Source organism: Monodelphis domestica, chromosome 4, assembly GCF_027887165.1.
Source record: "Monodelphis domestica isolate mMonDom1 chromosome 4, mMonDom1.pri, whole genome shotgun sequence".
Lineage (NCBI taxonomy): Eukaryota > Metazoa > Chordata > Mammalia > Didelphimorphia > Didelphidae > Monodelphis > Monodelphis domestica.
The window spans coordinates 256,019,821-256,038,822 of record NC_077230.1 but is presented as its reverse complement, the minus strand read 5'-3'; the positions used below and the strand labels follow the sequence as shown (position 1 = coordinate 256,038,822).

At 35.0% G+C, this 19,002-nt stretch overlaps 1 protein-coding gene across 1 annotated transcript in view; it reads left to right on the top strand.

Moving 5' to 3' along the window:
- The window catches only part of ARHGAP42 (Rho GTPase activating protein 42), a 400,535-nt gene extending 382,189 nt beyond the window's left edge, over window positions 1-18,346 (top strand). The window contains exons 23-24 of the mRNA XM_001365340.5: window positions 9,154-9,233; window positions 12,134-18,346. Of these exons, the coding sequence (XP_001365377.2) occupies window positions 9,154-9,233; window positions 12,134-12,222 (169 nt within the window). The 3' untranslated portion in view covers window positions 12,223-18,346. The remainder of the gene's footprint in view (window positions 1-9,153; window positions 9,234-12,133) is intronic.
- Window positions 18,347-19,002: the final 656 nt, after the last annotated feature.

The following is a 19,002-nucleotide window of genomic DNA, read 5'->3' as shown; positions in this document are numbered from 1 at the left end:
TATTATATTGTGCATTCATTATTAAAATGATTACAAGCTGTGTTTTTGTCATTTTCCCTTATACTCAGTGACTTAAATTACTAATCTTTTTTTTTTTAAACTCTTACCTTCCATCTTGCAATCAATACTGTGTACTGGTTCCAAGGCAGAAGAGTGGTAAGGGCTAGGCAATGGGGGTTAAGTGACTTGCCCAGGGTCACACAGCTGGGAAGTATCTGAGGCCACATTTTAACCCAGTACTTTCCTTTTCTAGATCTGGCTCTCAATCCACTGAGCTACCCAGATGCCCCCTTAAATTATTAATCTTCTTGAGTTATATCTCTTAACTTATATGATTTCCCCACTTACTGTTAATTTGTTCATCTTTTTTCTGTCATTGCTTCTACCTCTAGAAACCCATTATAATTTTATTCCTCCTATTAATTTGCTATTTCTAATATTTGGGCTAGAATCCCAGATAACAAAGTTCAATTACAGTAATAACTAAGTGAGTAAATAAATCATAGGTCAGAGCCTGAGGAATTCTCTGATCAATGTATATGAAAGTATAGACTTCATTTCATTTATTTTGCCATAGTCATTTTCTTTTAATTTCCTGCTAGGTTCTTGGCTATGTTCTCATTACTTGAGATTTCCAAACAAATGACCTAAATATATGTTGTGTTATTGTCTTAAATTTATTTTCCAACCTCATCCATTTCCATCAATCCTCTAATATTGTGTCTCTTAACTTTCTCTTGGCCACAACCATAAACCTCTTGTGTATAACTTAGTTGTGTTCAATTTTTGTGGATCTCTTTTCTTATCCTCTGCTTTTGACTCACTTAGTTGAGCTGCATCACAAATATAGTTGGAAGAACCTTAGTCTAAGGCCTAGTTTAGCATCTGGACTTACCTTTAAATAAGAAGCACCCGTCATGACTTCATAGTAAGTTAGCATCAGCTTTTTGGGGAACCTTAACCTTCAATTGAGATTCACCACTAGATGGCGATGTTTTATTAGGTAGCACTAACCTTGTATCCATGTCAACAAAGGATAGAAAATAATCATAGAAATGAGACAAGTTTTAAGAAAACATCCTCTTTATTCACACATTCAATCTTAGCATTATGAAATGATGGATAGTATTTATAGTATGTAACATAATACATAATATAAATATTATAATACTTTTATAAATGTGGCTTTAAACAATCGACTGATAAGAGAGAACACTAGATTTCAGGATTTAGAGAAGATCCAATTTCTAGTTTTTGTTGTGCATCTGCAAATGATAGACACAGTCCTTAACCACCATCATTTTCTGTTTTGGAAAATGTGAAGATAAAACTATGACCTTTGAGATCCTTTCTAGCCTTTAGTTTCTATGATTTGCTTTAAATGTGCTTTTATTTCCTATTTACTTTGATACTTCGAATGATCCCAGGATCTCATTGATGTGTATATTTCCTTCTTGAGTGTAGACTGAAGACCATTTATGGCTTCTTATTGTTTTCTATTTCTGTTTTGTAAATCTCTCTTAGTGATCCAACTTCTCACCTGAATGCCTTCATGTAATTAATTCATTTTGTATTTTGTGCTTACATTGTGATGGTTGTGCCCATCACATATACTTAACTCTTGTGTGATCATCCAATTTCTTCAGTAACCATCTTCAACAAATGAAAGGAAGAGGGATTTGACTCCCCCCAACCCCCACTCCATAAGGCAGAACTATGAAGAATAGAATAGGTGGCAGAGTTTGCCAAGAGAAAAATTTTAAGCTCAATGTCAGCTCCAACAACTGGATCTCTCTATAAGTAAAAAGGGTTGCTTTGAGAGATGGTTTCTGTTTATTGGAGTTCTTCAAGCAAAAGCTGAAGAACATTTGTTGGATCTGTTTAATAAGCTATTAAATTAGATGCTTAATGAAATTCCTTTCAAGTCTGCAACTCAGAATTTCTGTACATTCTAAAATATGTAACCTATTTAATAAATTGAGAATTTGTTATTCTTTTATGTCTGAAGAATTTTGGTACAAGGAACTGGCTGTCCCCTAAAATAAACTATTACAATCTGCAATATCTGGATAGGCAGAGGCAAATGAGATCACCAAAATTTGTGTTATTCTTTTTTCTCTGTGCTTTGTTTTAATTTAGACATATAATAAGCTGCCTGCCACAAGGACTTCCAGGAATCCTTACTTATTTGTATTCTTAAATTTTCCCAGGGTTATGTATAGTTTTTTTTAAAGAGTTTATTCTTATATAGCAATGACTCTGCGCATACAAATTCTTCCAGATGAATGATAGTCTTGATTCATAAAGAATCTTTTTCCTTTTAAAACACTATATGAAGGAACAATTAGATTTATTAGTTTAACTAGAGAGTTAACTAATACTACCAAGTACAATTCCCCACTTTGCTCAACTATGCTGAATTAAGGTTCCTATGGGAGGATTTTTTTTTATCATTCTCCCAATTTCCATTAGATAAAAAAAAAAAATTATACTCATTTTCCTTAAGGTTTTTTTTGAACCTAAAGTCAGATTCAGAAAGCTAAATGCGTTATTCAACTGAGAGCCCAGCTTCTTATCCATCTGCAATGTCACTCTAATATATGTATTGAAGCACAACTGAGTAGGTTACTGATCTATCTTCTTGATGTAACCTGGGAAGTACACATTCTTTTTTCTGTGAATTACTAAAATTATCTCATTTGAATGATCATAGATCTCATTGAGAAAGTCCTAAATACCCTGGAGCTTCAGTTCATTTACCTTACTATCATTTGAATATAGGAACATTTGGAAAAATCTCACCATTAGAAATTTAATTTGGACTCTTTGCAAGAAGTATTAGGATTAAAATTCTCTGGAGGCTGTATATTAATGTATAATTTTTTATTAGATAATGAAAGTGGGTTGATGAGAGAAAAGACATATAATCATACACTCAGCCTGAGCTCAGGGCTCACTGCATGTCTCATCTACTCCTGCTGCTTCCTAACTGAGAGATCCAAACTTCCTTCATTTATAATATATAACCTTGGTGACGTTAATTTTTTTCTGGGTCTTCCTGTTTGGACAGATTTGACCTCAGTTTGGGTCAGAGACCAGTCTCCCAGATGCCAGAAATCATATGAGACCAGAGGATGCCAAGGAGTCAGAGGCTTTTCCTTATACAGAATAGCCTCAGTAATCAAGTTCCCAACCCCATGAAAGTATGGGGAGCCAAAATGGATTTTTAAAACTTTCCTTTTAGAAAGGAAAGAGGGGCACAACTTTGTGTTAATTTCACACAAATGATGGTAAATGCCTTTAGGGAGTGTGGTAGCATTATCTTTACCCTTGCCTCCCTGCAAGTTAACCTAGTTTTTCCTTAAAAGGTATTGACCATTTATCAGTTGGAGAGTAACTCTCATTCTTGTGAAGTGAAATGAGATCATATTAGAGAAACTTTCTCGAAAAAAGTTTATTCCCCAGTTTAACTGCATTGCTTTTATTTGTGCAGTCGTTTTAATGTTTTTGTAATATATGTCATATAATGTTTTGTGTAATCAAAATTTGTCCATTTTACTTTCTGTGATCTTTTCTAAGAATCATGAACTCTTCTATCATATAGAACCGAAAGGTAATTTCTTCTTGATTCCTCTAAATTCTTTATATGATTTAGGTCGTTTATTAGATCAACTATTTGGCACAGTTGCTCCAGGCCTAGAGTCAGGAAGACATCCTCCAGAATTTAAAACTCAGACACTTATTAGCTTTGTGACCCTGGGCAAATTACTTAACCTTGTTTACTTCAGTATCCACACCTATAAAATGAGTTGAAGGAGGAAACGGCAAACCACTCCAGTATTTTTGCCAAGATAACCCCAAATAAGGTCATGAAGAATCAGACATGACTAAAAAATGACTGAATGATAACAGGTTGTATATCCATTTGAAGCTTATCATTGTATATGCTATAATGTCTGCCAGACTGTTTTCCAGTTTTCCCGGCATATAACAAAGCAAAATACACATATACACATATGCACACACGTATATATAATTTTTTCTAACATATGGCAAAAAATATGATCCAAGAGTAATAATTGAGAATTATAGACTATTTCAAAGTATCACATATGTTTATATGTAACACAGAAAATTACTAGTTCCCAACACATTATAAAATGAGCTCTACATGACCAGACCAGGCTTCTTGGAACAAATATCAAAATCATAACCAAATCAGAAGATTTAAAAATTTAAAACAGATTCAACATATGACTGAAGTAACTTAACTTATCTGCTTAAAGAACCTTTGACACTGAAACATGGGAAGTGGATAAAAGTTCACAAAGACCATTTCCTAAAACAATCAATACAACAAAGATCCTAAATAAACCGAGAAGTCAACTCAGGAAGCAAAATTAGATTTCACTGTCTCACCGTTTATTGGCTCTTGTGGACATTCTTCACCTATACACAGATATCCTTTCTAAAATATAGCACCTAGATCTAAACCTAGCATGCAGTATGTGAACTGACCAGGGTGAAATACAGCAAAATATAACATTCCTAATTCTGAACATTGTGCCTCCTTAAATTGAGCCTTAGATAGTTGTTTTTTTTTTCCCCTGCCACATCCTATGCATTATAGTCCATTAAAACTACCATATCCTCCAAAGAAGAGATATGAGAAGGGACTTCCCCCCTCCCATTTTTGGAGAGGTAAGGGGGCATAAGTATTGAATGCTTCACATAAATGTCAGACTTTATTTTATTTTGTTGGTTAGTTTTGCAGAACATTACAAAAATTGTTATTTTTATGATATAATGGATCTTTTGAAGATAAACTGCTATGCAGTATCTTCTTCATCTTTTACTTATACAGTACATTTTTTTTTTAACATTCAAGCATGGCTTTCCATTTATCTCTTTAAATTTACTCAGCTACTATATTCTGTATTTTTCCTCTATTATCACTGTCCACTCACCTATTAACCTTCATCACTGAAGAAAATGTTTCTTTTTTAAGATGACCATATGCAATGGCCTGTATTCTTGCTTTTTATTGGTGAAAACCATAGTGTAGTGAGATGAGTGGGGAAAATGGAGTCATTGCATTTGGGTTCACATCTCATCTCTGCTATCAATGTTGACATTGTTCAAATTACTTCACCTCACTGCATCTCCATTTCTTATCTATAAAATGAGATAAATGAACTAGATAACCAACTGAGCTCTCTTTCAGCTCCAAATCCATGATCATTCCTTAGTTTCCATGATAATGCTTTCTGTCCATACTCCTACTTATATGATAATCTTTCTAGGTCCTTTCCTTTAGTTCCATGTGACTTTCCCTCCTTAGTGTCGGTGTCCCTGAAGGCACTGCTCTTGGCCATCTACTCTCAGGAAACACTTAAATCAATGAAAATACTGCCAAACCTAGGAATCTAATCCCAATCTCTTTCTTGAGTTTTAGTGCCCTTATTTCTACTTCCTGATGAACATAACACTCAGACATCTCACCAGAAACTCATTTTGGCAATATAAAAATACAAGTAAATAAATATTTAAGTAGAAGTAATATATACATCTGAATTATCTTCATTCCCTAATACCATTCTTCCTGTCTTCTCTATTTCTGATGGTATCATCACTGTCCTCCTAGGTTAACTTCTTTGCCATCTTTCATTCTTCTTATTCCATCTCTCACAACCAACTATTGCAAAGTCTTGTTGATTTTACTTTAGCAGTATTTCTCACATCTTTCCCTTCCCTTTCAATAGCATCATTACCACTCTCTTCAGGACCTCATCCTTTCTCACCTATAATGTAAAAGCCTCCTAACTACACTTCTTACTTACAAACTCTACCCTAGTTTTTGCACATTTTCCAGAATGATTTTCCTAATGTCCTTGTTTGAACCAGTTATCCCTGTTCACAAACCTCTAATGACTCTATCTCACACAAAATGAAATGTAGACATCTTAGCCTGATGTTTAGACATTAATTTCTCATTAGTTATCTATACATTGTCTATATTCCACCAAATTGCATTACTATTTCCTTATCTTATCCTGTACTTTCCCATATCCAAGCATTCAACAAAAGTACCACCTTTTGCTTGGAATGCATTTCCTTTGTATCCCTACTTCTTAAAATTCTTCTCTTCAAGATCCAGTCCAGAAGTTTGCCTCCCATGTGAAGTCTTCTTTTATTCCATGCTGTAAAAGTAAACATTTCCTTCTCAGGTTTATTTTCATTTTTTTCTTGGCTCTTTACTTAATCAGTTAAGGTTTATTTTGCATCATTTTTATTTGCGTATATGTTATATTTCCTCTAATAAATTGCAAACCTCTTTCATACTGTGTCATATATATATATATATGTATATATATGTATATATATACATATAAGTATACACACATATATATTTATATTTATATGTTTAGCCTTCTGCAACTTACATGGCACATCATACTTCATTTGTACACATATTTCATTGTTGAATTAAATGAAATCTTTTTAAGTCAGTTTCTAGTGCCTTGCCAATTGTTTATTGAAAATCACTGCAAACCATAGTCATCCAAACTATAGCAACTGAACTTCCATATAGCACTTTAAGAAGTCTGGTCATTTTCCTAAAGGTCTTTTTTATTGCTGTGGAGTGCAAGGGACAGTGGGCACTCTCCCACCATTGTCTGCACATGCCTGGTTTGGGTGTTTTAATTCAATAATGCTGGGACTTTCAGGCTGTCTTAATGTGGTTTTTCAATAATCCAGGCCTCTCTATTTCATTTTCTTTTCAATAGTTCTACAGTAACTAAAAGTCAAAGTGGAGAGAACAGTGACCTTCCAGGTCTCACTCACTCTTTTCCCTTGCTCCCCATTTCTGCTCCATTTAAAGCAGGTGAACTTCTAATTGCTCAGGGCTGTCTTAGTTCTTTTGTCTATAAGTAATAGAAATTGCTTACCAACTTATTCAGCTTCTATCTGAACTATACAACAAATATTGGCTTATGTGCTATTTTATGTTATGTTTCATGTTTAATCTGTCCTGCTAAATAGGTAGTAAACTCTGTGAAGGTAGAAGCTCTCTTTTGCTTCTTTTGCTTCTCCCCACTCCCAGAATACACAACAGAGTTCTAGAATATACACACATTGAGGTGCATTTTACTTTTTTTTTTTTGGTTAATAATTAAATTATTTTTGAAAAAATGAGCCCTTTCCTTCTGTCTTAGAATCAATGCTCTCTATTGATTCCAAAGTAGAAGAGTGGTAAAGTTAAGCAATGGGGGTTAAGTGACTTGCCGAAGGGCACATAGCTAGGAAGTATCTGAAATCAGATTTGAACCTAGGACTTCCCATCTCTAAGCCTGGTTCATAATCCATTGAACAGCCTACTTGCTCCCTAAAATTACTTTTTAAAAAATTAGGTGTGCCATTTTATGACTACTGTGTCTCATAACCATAAAAGTTTGTGGGTTTTGCCATTGCTCTGTGCATCTCTGGGTTAGAGCCGAGTGATGTAACAGATCTAAAGCTATAAGGAAAATGAAAAGAAATGTGATTTGTAGAGGCAGGCATTTTTTTCTAGTTGGATTAAGAAAATAGCTAGTTCAAATTTCCTGAAGTATTACCTAGGAAATGTGCTAATAAATATCTCACCAATTCCCTGGGGAGTGGTGGTTAAATTTACCTAGGTCCAATTTTTAAATTCAGTCTCCATTATTAGCAATTTTGCCATTATTTTCTTAAGTCTAGACAATTGGCAAAACAAATCAAGTTCTGACTTGTAGCAATTGCCAATTTCCAAGGTATAATAAATATTCAAATCAAAAATTCAACTGTCTGCTCTTTTATTTACTCCAACACCCCTGTCTCCTGAGTTTACCTTTCATTAAATAACATTTGGAATCAGGACTGAAAAATGAGGCATGGATTATATTGTAAGAAATCTTTTCCTATAGGTTAGTTGTCTTTAAAAGAGAGAGAGCTTTCAGAACATTCTTCTGTCTATCAAGAAGGATGTGCAAACTATTTCTCAAAGGACAATTAGAATCTTCCTGAGTCCCACAATAGAAGATAGTGTTATTTTTTCATCTCTTCAATAGACCAAAATCAGTGACAGAAAGCATTAGCACTAGGAGAGAAAAAACTTCATCTTTCCAAAAGTCTTCATCAGAGATCTCATCAAAGCTAACATCTATAGTTGAAGATATTGACAGAAGAAAATTACCACCTTCCTGGTCTCACAATGAAAGATTGAAAGTTTTGGGAAATATTTTCTTTATGTATATTAGGGGGGGAAATGCATATGTGTGTGTGTGTGTGTGTGTGTGTGTGTGTGTGTGTGTGTGTGTGTGTGTGTTCATTCATTCATCTTCCCAGGAAATCCTAAAACCATAATTAGCTTCTATAGTAAAAGTATAAAATATCCTAATGAAAATGGCTTGTGAAACATTCATGAAAACCTGCTTCAATTTGTGTTTGTAATTGAAACTAAAATACATTCATTATATCACCTTTCCATAATTTTTAGAGCTGATCACTGACTAACATGGACTTTTTCTAACAGTGAGATTTAATGATGTTTTTGTTGGCATTCAATAAAAGGAAAGTGGATTTTTTAAAGTTTGAGTGATCTCAGATGGAAAATACATATATATATGTATATATATATATGTCTATGTGTATATATTAAAAATATACACATACTCATACACATAAATATGTATTTATATATGTATATCTGTACTGTGTGTTTTTATTTTTGGGAGAGACATCTTTTGATCTGGGCCTATGATTTCTCCTATGTGGAAATTTCCTCCATTGATATAATGACAATTTGTCTGAAAATTATATTAAGAGAGTTGCTTAGTTCATTGGGATGTCAAATAACTTGCATAGGGCAAATGACTGTGTCAGAGGCAGAACTTGAACCCAGTTCTCCCTGACCATCAACCCACTATCTACCATACCGTGCTGCCTGTCATCATATCTTTGTGTGTATAGATCTATACATATATTAGATAAGTGAGTAATAATAATAATAAATAATAATAATGGAATAATAATAGTAAAGTACAGCAAAACAGCAGCACATTTAAAAATTGTTTGAGATGTAAATGCATTGATGTTCTCTGATGTGCCATAGCTTTTTTTCTTGTTTTTCAGCCAAGCTAAAGCCATGTATTCCTGTAAAGCTGAGCACAGTCATGAACTCTCCTTCCCACAAGGGGCAATCTTTTCCAATGGTAAGCAGTGTCTTCAGTTCCCTTCAGCTCAATAAATTTTCATTGAATTTGTCTATTCACATTTTTTTTCCCCAGACTGCAAACTCTAGGGGAGAAGAAGGCATGTCCTCAGCGGTCATTCCCTCTCCTCTCCTCCCCACCCCAGACCTCCCATAGTGCTCCCTGTGCAAATAAATGATTGTTGATTGTTGGCTTTGGTCACTATGTTTAAGATGAAGAAGCCAGTATTGGCAAAGCAAAAGAGGATATTTCAGTGGGAGTCAGAAGACTCAATTCTAGTCCCATGTCTGCCATTAACTAGATGTAAAAGTTTGAGAAAATCACTTAACGTCTCACTTCTGAGATTCAGTTTTCTCTTTATTAAAATAAAATTGGGAGCTACATCTGTAAGAAAAGTTTGTGATGGAGTGCTCTAGAGACTTGCCATTGGCCCTGTACTCTTAATAGTTTTATATATGACATCAGTGAAAGCATAAATAACAATAGATAACATTCATACGGCATTTTATATTGCACTCTTATGGCATATAATGTGTGTATATAGACATAAATATATGTGTGTATGTTATGTATATCTCTGTATGTTACTTTGCAAAATACCACTGAATATCATCTCATTATATCTTCACAAAAACCCTAGAAAGAAGTTGTAATTATTTTCCACATTTTATAGATGAGGGAACTGGGAAAGATATGTGAATTGTCCTTAAACAATTGTTTAAGTATCTGAGAATAGATTTGAACTCATGACTTCCCAACTCCAAATCCAGTTGCTTCTGTATGGTAGGTAGCAATGGATATAACTTGAAGATGGCACAGAGCTAAGAGGGATAATTAACATTTTAGGTGATAGGTTCCAAAAAGATCTTTACAGACTAGAATATTAGACTGAATCTGATAAAATAAATGTAAAAGGGATAGATAAGAGGCATCTAGATAGCTCAGTGGATAGAGAGCCGGGTCTGGAGACAGGAGATCTTGGGTTCATATATAAGGTTTCAGATAATTCCTGGCTGTGTAACTTTGGGCAAGTAACATAACTCCAATTGCTTTCTTGATTAGAACTCCTCCTTGTCTTTCTGCCTTTGAACTGATAATTAGTAGGTAAGAGTTAAAAAGAGAGAGAAAGAGGAGCACCAGAAAGTTTAGCTGGAGCAAAAAAAAAATGGTGACAACTATCCCTTTCATACACCAACTTTTCCACTATGCAAATCCTATCTCTGGAGGACCCAGCAGAACAGATGCTACAAGAACCATCCATTCAATGTGTCCTCCAGTAGCACTTTCCTTTTTTCTCCTTCCTGTTGGAAGCTGCCTCCTACTACCAAGGAAAAGAACTTAGATCCTCTCCTCTATTCCAATTTTCTAATGGGCAAAGGTAGCGAAAGCCCCTCAGACTGCTTGAAAAAGTACAGAATCATCAACCAAATCCTTCCAGTTTGCTCACTGTGGTATCTAGCTCCCTGGCCAATCTGCACTGCCTAATCTGTTGCTATACCCTAAGGGCTACCAGTTCTGCACTCCCTTCTCTAGGTTGTCCCCTCTAATTAGAATGTAGCTCCTTAAGAGCAGGAATGGTCTTATTTTGTTAGACCTCTAATATTTAGCATCATTCCTGGCACACAGTAAACACTTAAATGTGTCTCCATTTGTTCATTCACCATCACTGAAACAAAATGATATTAAATGAGCCAATAGTCTATTCAAATGACTTTCTTTTTAATAAAATTTTAGGTTAAAAAATATCAACTTGACAAGTTCTATATGGGCGAGCCACATGTCTAAAAAGATATAGATTTTAGAGGATTACTATTTCAAATCATTTAACAAGCACATATGTGTATATATGTAAATGCATGCTTCTTAAATATATATTATTAATTAAATATATACATTAATATTAAATATATATAGAATATGATAGGCATGGGCCTACAAAGACAAAACCAAACAATCTCTGCCCTCAGGTAGATTTTATTTTATCAGGGAAAAGTGCGTGTTTATGTACACATGATTATATATATATGTGTGTGTGTATGTATGGCATATGTATGAAAATACATTAATATAACATTAATTTAGAATAATGTAAGGCAATTTGGGGTGTCCTAGGAGGAATTTATGATCAGAAAAATCTTCACCTAGAAGAAATTAACAAAATCATATGGTTGCCCAAAAAGCTACTGTAATCATAGCCTACATTAAGAAAGTCAGACTCCATGATTCAAGAGTAACAATCTCACTCGACTTTTTCTTCATCAGCCTCACTCCCCAGTGGAATATTTTATTTAATTCTATGCACCCTATTTTAGGAAGTAAGTTGGTAAGCTAGAGAGAATCCAAAGTAGGGTGATCAGTGTTAAAGGGTGCAATACAAGGATCAGTTATTAAGTGAACTGGAGGTATTTAATCTGGAAAGGAGGCATGATTTCCTCCTTCCAGTATCTGAAGGGCTGTCATGGGGAAGAGAGATTCATTCAATTTCTTGTTCCTGGCTTAATAAGGCAAAACAAAGGGCAACAAAGGGACAGGGCCAAGAAGCAGCTTTCAGCTTACTGTAAAGAAAAGCAAGACCCTCTGGAGGGAATGGAATTACCTCGGAAGGTGTTGGGTTCCCTCCACTAGAGGTCTTCAAGCAGAAGTTAGATGATCACCTGTTGGAAATGTTGTCTGAGGGATTCTTGATCAAGCTTGGGTTAAAGTAAATGGGCTCTGAAACTCCTTCCAATCCTGACATCCTGTGATTCTTTAGTGATTCTCCTCTAGTGCCCCTCTTGGCTCTGATGAGCCTATAATCTAATAGTGTATTTGAGAATATCCATAAAATCTTATGAATTTAAATGCCTTTTCCTAGATAATGAACAATTGTACATTATAATATTTTTGTTTTTGCTTTTCAGTTTATCCATCAGTGGAACCTGGATGGTTAAAAGCAACTTATGAAGGCAAAACAGGACTAGTTCCAGAAAATTATGTTGTCTTCCTCTAATTAGAGTTAGTGGATGGCAGTATCTTCATGGTATCCATGGTAACACTAATATTAATAAGTGCTATGATTTTATCTGACACAGATATGGGGATCAGCTCACTCAAGGAAAATGGTCGATTTCTGTCAAGTTCTCTACTGGCAGTTTGTGCAGCTCCCCTATCAGTGAAACAAAATGGATTTAAATCATTGGCCTGACTTTTCAAGCTGGTATACTCTATTTAAATGACACTTACTTTTTGATCAAGAGAAATCATATATCTTTTTTAACATAACAATGGCAGAATTGGAAAGAGAAATATTGGATTCATCATCTAGTCCAGGCAACTTAAAGCCAAAAAACTGCTATGAGAAGATATCTGGGAGAATTCACCAAATATATTCATCCTAGTGCTCCCTGAGGCATCTAGAAATCATGTGTCATAATATAATTTAAATCGTACCTTTTTTCCTTTTTGAAAAAAATGTATTGAGGTGACTTCTCATTATACATTAGTTTTTGCTGGTCCTTAGCATTTCAAGGAAATAGTTTCACAACATCACTTTATGTTTATTTGTTATCTGAGAAGGTGATAATGTTCACATGCAATAATGTGTATTATTGAGGCCAAATTAGGTTATACACTGATAAACCTTAACCCATCTAGAATGTGAGTTTTCTCTCCCAACAGCTTCTTAGTTTTATATATTCTACTACCAAAAGCCCCTTGAGAACAGGGATTGTGTCTTATTTATCTTGGAACTTTGTTTAGTGCCTTGCACATAGTAGGCACTCAATAAATTTTTCTCATGGATATCTCCTTTACTTCTAGATTTTTACCCCTTTGTATAAATATAATTATAAAAATGTTATTTATATCTTGCTTAAGGTATGATAAAGGCTCTTCACAAAACACCAATAAAGCATCAATTATATAAATACACAATATAAGCCAATTATATATAAACATAATGTAAAACCACAGACCCAGATGCCATGTATATTACTACAACACTTCAGAATGCCTTAATAATATTCGGGTTATTTTTCTGAAATTTTCTTCTACAGATGACACGGGTCTTCTGTGAAGACATTAGTTGGGCAAGCTATGTATTTTAAAGACTGTACTGAATGAAAAAAAAATGAAGATACTTATTGTTTAAACTGAGTTATCTTAGCTTCTTTCATCTCTCTTGGACCGGAGTAACATCTAGGGCTTAGTAGTCATTTTTATCATTCTGTTTATAAGCTTTATTTTCTTGGGAATCTTATTGAATTGTCAATAATAAAAATTGGAAGGGAAATGATTGGCTTATCAAGTTTGGAATTAGACATCTAGCACTTTATGAAACATCCAGTTGTATCTTGAAGGAATGGTTGTCCTTGCTGACATCTGTCTGTTGGTCCTTAGAGGTCTTTTCTCCACTATGGAAGGGCATTGCCAAGATCCTTCTACCTAGCTGGCTCATGGTAGCAAAGAATAAGGCTATGACCTCAACCCAGTGTGGTAGATTGGCCATATTATTTTGCTGGCAATATGTTTCCCACAGGTCTAGATAATAAGGTGTTGACTGTGTGGGTCTCACTATATTATAATTGGTGATCTCTGTTGTAAAGGCAAACAGAAAAAAATATACTTGACTACAGAACAGCTCTGCCACAAAAGTATGCTTTTAAAACTGAAAAATGGAACAAAGGTTTCGAATTGAGGGGTGGAGAGGGGAAACAAAATGTTTATGATTGGAAAGCAAGTATGTTTAGTGAAAGATGACTGCTACAGACAATGGTTTTATAATATTACAAGAACCAATATTGCCAGTGTTTTATAGAAACAGAAAACTGTTAAGATGTCACAGGACTGGGAGTCAGAAGACTTAGGTAGTCTAGTCCTGGTTCTGAATTGTATTACATTGAGGAAGTTATACATTAAAATCCCTCTGGGACTTAATTTCTTTGTAATATAATAAAGTCCTTTTTTGCACTAAAATCCTGGATTGCATCAGGGTTACATCATATTCCTTGTAAGGGTATGCATGTGAATACCCACTGCTCATTTGCCCATAGCCCCTAGTTGTGTTCAGGGAATCTTCACTCTGTTGTGACATCTACTGTTAATCTCTACACCCTATATTCAAGTTTTTCTTTATAGCACCTTTATGACTCCAGCAGTGTTTCCGATGCATCCTTTGCTCATTTCTGAAAAAACAAACAAACAAATTTCATTTTCCCCATGTGCTACATATCTTGCCAGAATCTTGACCTGGATGCAAAGTTTTAGTCTTTCTAATATTTTTGCATGTTAATTAGACATGGTACGCTCACATTTTATAGCCCTTTCTACATTTTCCATAATCTAGCCTTGGGTTATTTTTTTTTGTTTCACTTAAAATTAATTTGTGAAAATCTTTTGAACGTGTTTTCCACAATGCCAAAACATCTCTTAGAGTATGTTACTTTTGTCCTCCTCCCACCCTCTTTAAGCTATCTTCATTAATAGGAGACTCCAAACTGAAATGTCTGCTGCTCAGTCAAGAAATCTCAATCTACAGTTAATTTTAAACATGAGCCAAATGTCATCACATCCAGATGCACAAGGCTATAATTGCAGTATTTTCCAGTAGGGCTTAATGGGTCCTTTTTTGTACTTGGGTTTGTATGAGGGCCACTGTACTACCAGGCAAACGGCTGCTGCCAGCTTTCTTTCTTGCTAATGGAAGTTCATATTCTGCTACTGTTCTTTCTCTGTACATTTTTCTGGCTATTTTACAGACATAATGTCCTCATTCATAATGTGCTACACCTTAGAGATTTCAACCTTGTTGCTTTGTCCCAGTAGTTGTACTTTCTTCATCTTTATTGTTCACAAAATTAGACTTCTTTTCCAAGGCCATGTTGTAAATGAGACTAAAGTGTCTTAAGAACAAGTCTACATGAATTGCAAGACTCCAGATATCAGGGAAAATTTTAAATTATGGGATACAAAATGGTGGTTTTTTCTGGGAACAATTATACTTTATTGACACATTAAATACTGGAAAGTAGCTTGAGAATTGGGGGCATGGAAGAGAAAGAAAACTCTGGGGCTGGGTTTCTTTGATGGAAGGCAAAAAGAGAGCAAAGGATCCCTTTAGTCACAGGATTATGCTAATGCAGGTGGCCCAGGATCTCAGAGCTCAGGATCTGAGGCAAAAGCCCATTCTCTCCTTTGGGAGGCTAGAAACAGTCCTGAGACATGAGTATACAGAACACAGCTAGGACCCCAAGGCATATGGCAGCAAACAGGCAAGACTTGATACCTGGTTTCAAGTCCTACCTTTTATATATGGTGACCCCTGATTTATGGGTCAGTCTGTTTCAACTCTGTTCCAGTCAACCCTCTGTCTCTAAGTTATGGATGCCAATATACATCCAGTGGGGAGTTTTTCCCAGAGTTCCCTATAAAGATAAAAATTGGAGTTCCCCACACCAATGATATCAAATACAATAGAAACAGGGACCACTAAAGCATACATAAGGATCCTTATAGACAGAATATTGACTTAGAAAAACACACGAACTTTTTCTATGTATATTGTCTTTATTTATTTTGTGAAATATATCCCAATTCCACTTTAATCTGGTTGGGTCACCCTTTTGGGCTATGTGTTTGATACCTCCACCCTACACCAGTGAAATAATGGACCAATGATAGCATAACTTCAGAAATTGTGATACAGGAGATAATCTTAATGGAATTTGAAACACACTCCACTTCTAAGCCAAGACAGTACATGACTAATGTAGAATTGTATCTTTTAAATCCTTTAAATACTTTGTGGCTTGACCATGACAACTACTGGTTGCCTAGTAATTAGTATAAAATTAGTATGTATTATGATAATTTATGTCATGTGAAAAGTGTCTCCATACAAAATATATATCCCTTCTATGTGTAGCTATTTTTCTTATGCCAATATAATGCAGTAGAACCTAACATGTAGTCAAGAGTATTATATTTTGTGACAGCAGAATGTCCAAAGTCTGTCTTTGCATAGAGGTATCTTTAATCAAAAGATGGCTGATTGCTTTCTCTTAGTTTGTTCCAATTGTTATTTTTTTAATTTATTCCTTGAGTATTCCCTGCCTTTCTGTTCTGTATTCCTATCTGTGAAATTGTGCTATCATCAATGAAATTAGATTTCCTTATTCTATGTAGCCTTCCTTATCCTACCCATACCCTTTTGCAGAAGCCAGGAAAAAAAAAATACCTAATGGCTAACCATTAATCTCTCTTAAAACTAAAGGAAATAAAGATGCCCTGTTTTTTTCCCCTCGTATTATAGAATATTATTTAATTCCAAATATTCAAATTTTAATGAAACACCTTAGAAAATACCAGCATTGTTCCTGAAAGCCTACTTTTACTTATGTGATATGCTCTCCCCTCTCACCATCCCCATAGTGTTCATGGTGCTTGGTGACCACACCTGGTACACAGAGACTTAGAACTCTGGCTATGGATATAACCTTGGAATAGTTCTATAGACTGCAGGGTCCCAAAGTTATCTTCTCCTATTATTCATGTTTTATAGGCACTGAAGCCCTAGCACCCAACTCTGGTCCAGAGATAGTATACATATGGCCATCTTAACCTAACTTTCAGGTAGATAATCCCTCAAACCATATCTCTTCCAATGAATTCATATTCATTTTTTTTCAAATCTAAACTTTTCTACTAAAGATATAACAGGGCCCTGGCATATAAAGTAATTAATGTTCATTAATGGCCAAATCATTGGTAGCCTTTGATCTTACTCTTGTGGACATCAACCATTGCACATCTGACCAAATAAAATGTCCTAATACTGAAAACAATGGGTTTTCTTTGCCAGTAGCTTCAAAAAAACCTGTATGTGTCCAGATATACACAAGAGCTTTTGAAGACAACACTATTATGGGTTTTTATACAGGGATGGTAGATATTCTTCTTTTTCTCTGATCAGTGCTATGCCAAAATTAATGTACTGGGGTCATTACCTCAGGATGAAAGGCAAAAAGCATCTGAACAACCGAGCCAATTCTTGGAAAGCCATTTTGTGGAAAAGTTCTTCCCCACCCCATAGACAGGCATGTCCATATATACATACATGTATATATGTGTCCTATGTGTCCTGATTCAAGAACAATAATGACAAATTTTTCTTGCCTTTGATGATAGATTTCTATGATTATTATCTCCACGCTACAAAGAAAAAATGCAGGTTATACTTTTACCAAAGTGTTTCAAACAACACAGGCAATTTTCTATTCTATGCATCTAATCCTTTTTCTCCTCCCAGCAGCTGCTGCACAGGGGTTTTCATTTTGATTAATTTATTCTTTCTGTAGTGTGGGCTACTGCAAAAGCCATCTATATTTCAGCTGCGTTAGAGATGTCCTCTCTCCGTTTGACTTTAATGTCTGACTTGGGGCAGTTCCCTAACAGAAATCCTAGTTACCTTTGTTCCTGACAGAAAGCTTTCCCTCTGAGGTAGAAAGAGCACTCAGTTTTGCCTTTTTTTTTTGTAGTCCCAAAATTAGTAGTGAGAGTTGTCCTGTATGAATCCGCTGTCTTCCACAGTGCCTCCTCCCCTTTTGAAGGCACCACACCAACTTCCCCTGATTATTATAATACTTCCTGTGCACATGTTATACTTGGAGTCAGCAGCAGTCTTTGGCTTCTGTTATCCAAGACTGCAAAACTGGTCTTAAACTCTGAGGTGAAACCTTTGCAATTTCAAGGTAATGATTTGGCAGGGAAGATGACAGGGTTTCCAATGAAGAATAATCCTATTTATGGTCTTTATTTTGGAGGTACTAGAGCTTAAATCATTCCTAGATGTTAAGATACTATATTTCAGTCCTAGGAATTTCTCTGCAAATATTAATTAATATCATAAATGCAGTATGGTATATGAGAAAAAAATTACCCCAATAAATTATCATAATGAGTTTTTTGTTTATTTTGTAGTGTTTCTGTATTTATCTGCACTTTGTATATATACATACACACATGTAAATAACCTGATTGTCTCTAATCTAAATGGTCACAGTACCTTTGTTGTACTTTTACACTGTATTTCATGAGTTTATAAAGTACTTTAAAAATAAATGACATACACATTTTAATTTGATCTTTGTATTTTTTACTTTGTGTTGTGGGGAGAAGAATTTGTGGAGGGGCAGGCTGGGTAATATCAGGAGGAGATAAGCAATAGCTAGAAAGCATTCCAAAAAGATGATCTGAGCCCAAAAGACCAGGAATGTGGATACGACCTGTCCCTGTACTCTCTAAGGAAAATCATGGCAGAACCGAACAAATTTCTCCTGAAATTTGGCATAAAAAATATATTATATATATATATATATATATGATATAACAATGTAACAATGAACTGACTTATAAAGGGAAGTAAATGAGAACTGGGTTATGAGGGGAATGTAACAGTTGAAAACTAACATAAACACTGGCAGCCAAAAGGACCATTTTAAATAAAAGCTTTCTAAGCCATCTCGCCTCAGTTCAAAACAATACTGAAAAATAGAACCCATGTGTACTCAGTTCAAATTCCACCTTCAAGTTATTTTTTTTCTGCAATTAGACATGGCTTTGTATTGCTAAGTGGAATGGATGCAGTTGTCTGGGCTCTCTTACTGAGTTAAAAGAGCCCTCTCCATATAATGGCAAGTAAATGGGGATAAAATGACATTTCTTTTAGGGGTAATTAAAGGGAATTTGAGAAATAGCCTGGCCTGAAAGAGAGAGAGAGAGCTCACAAAGAAGA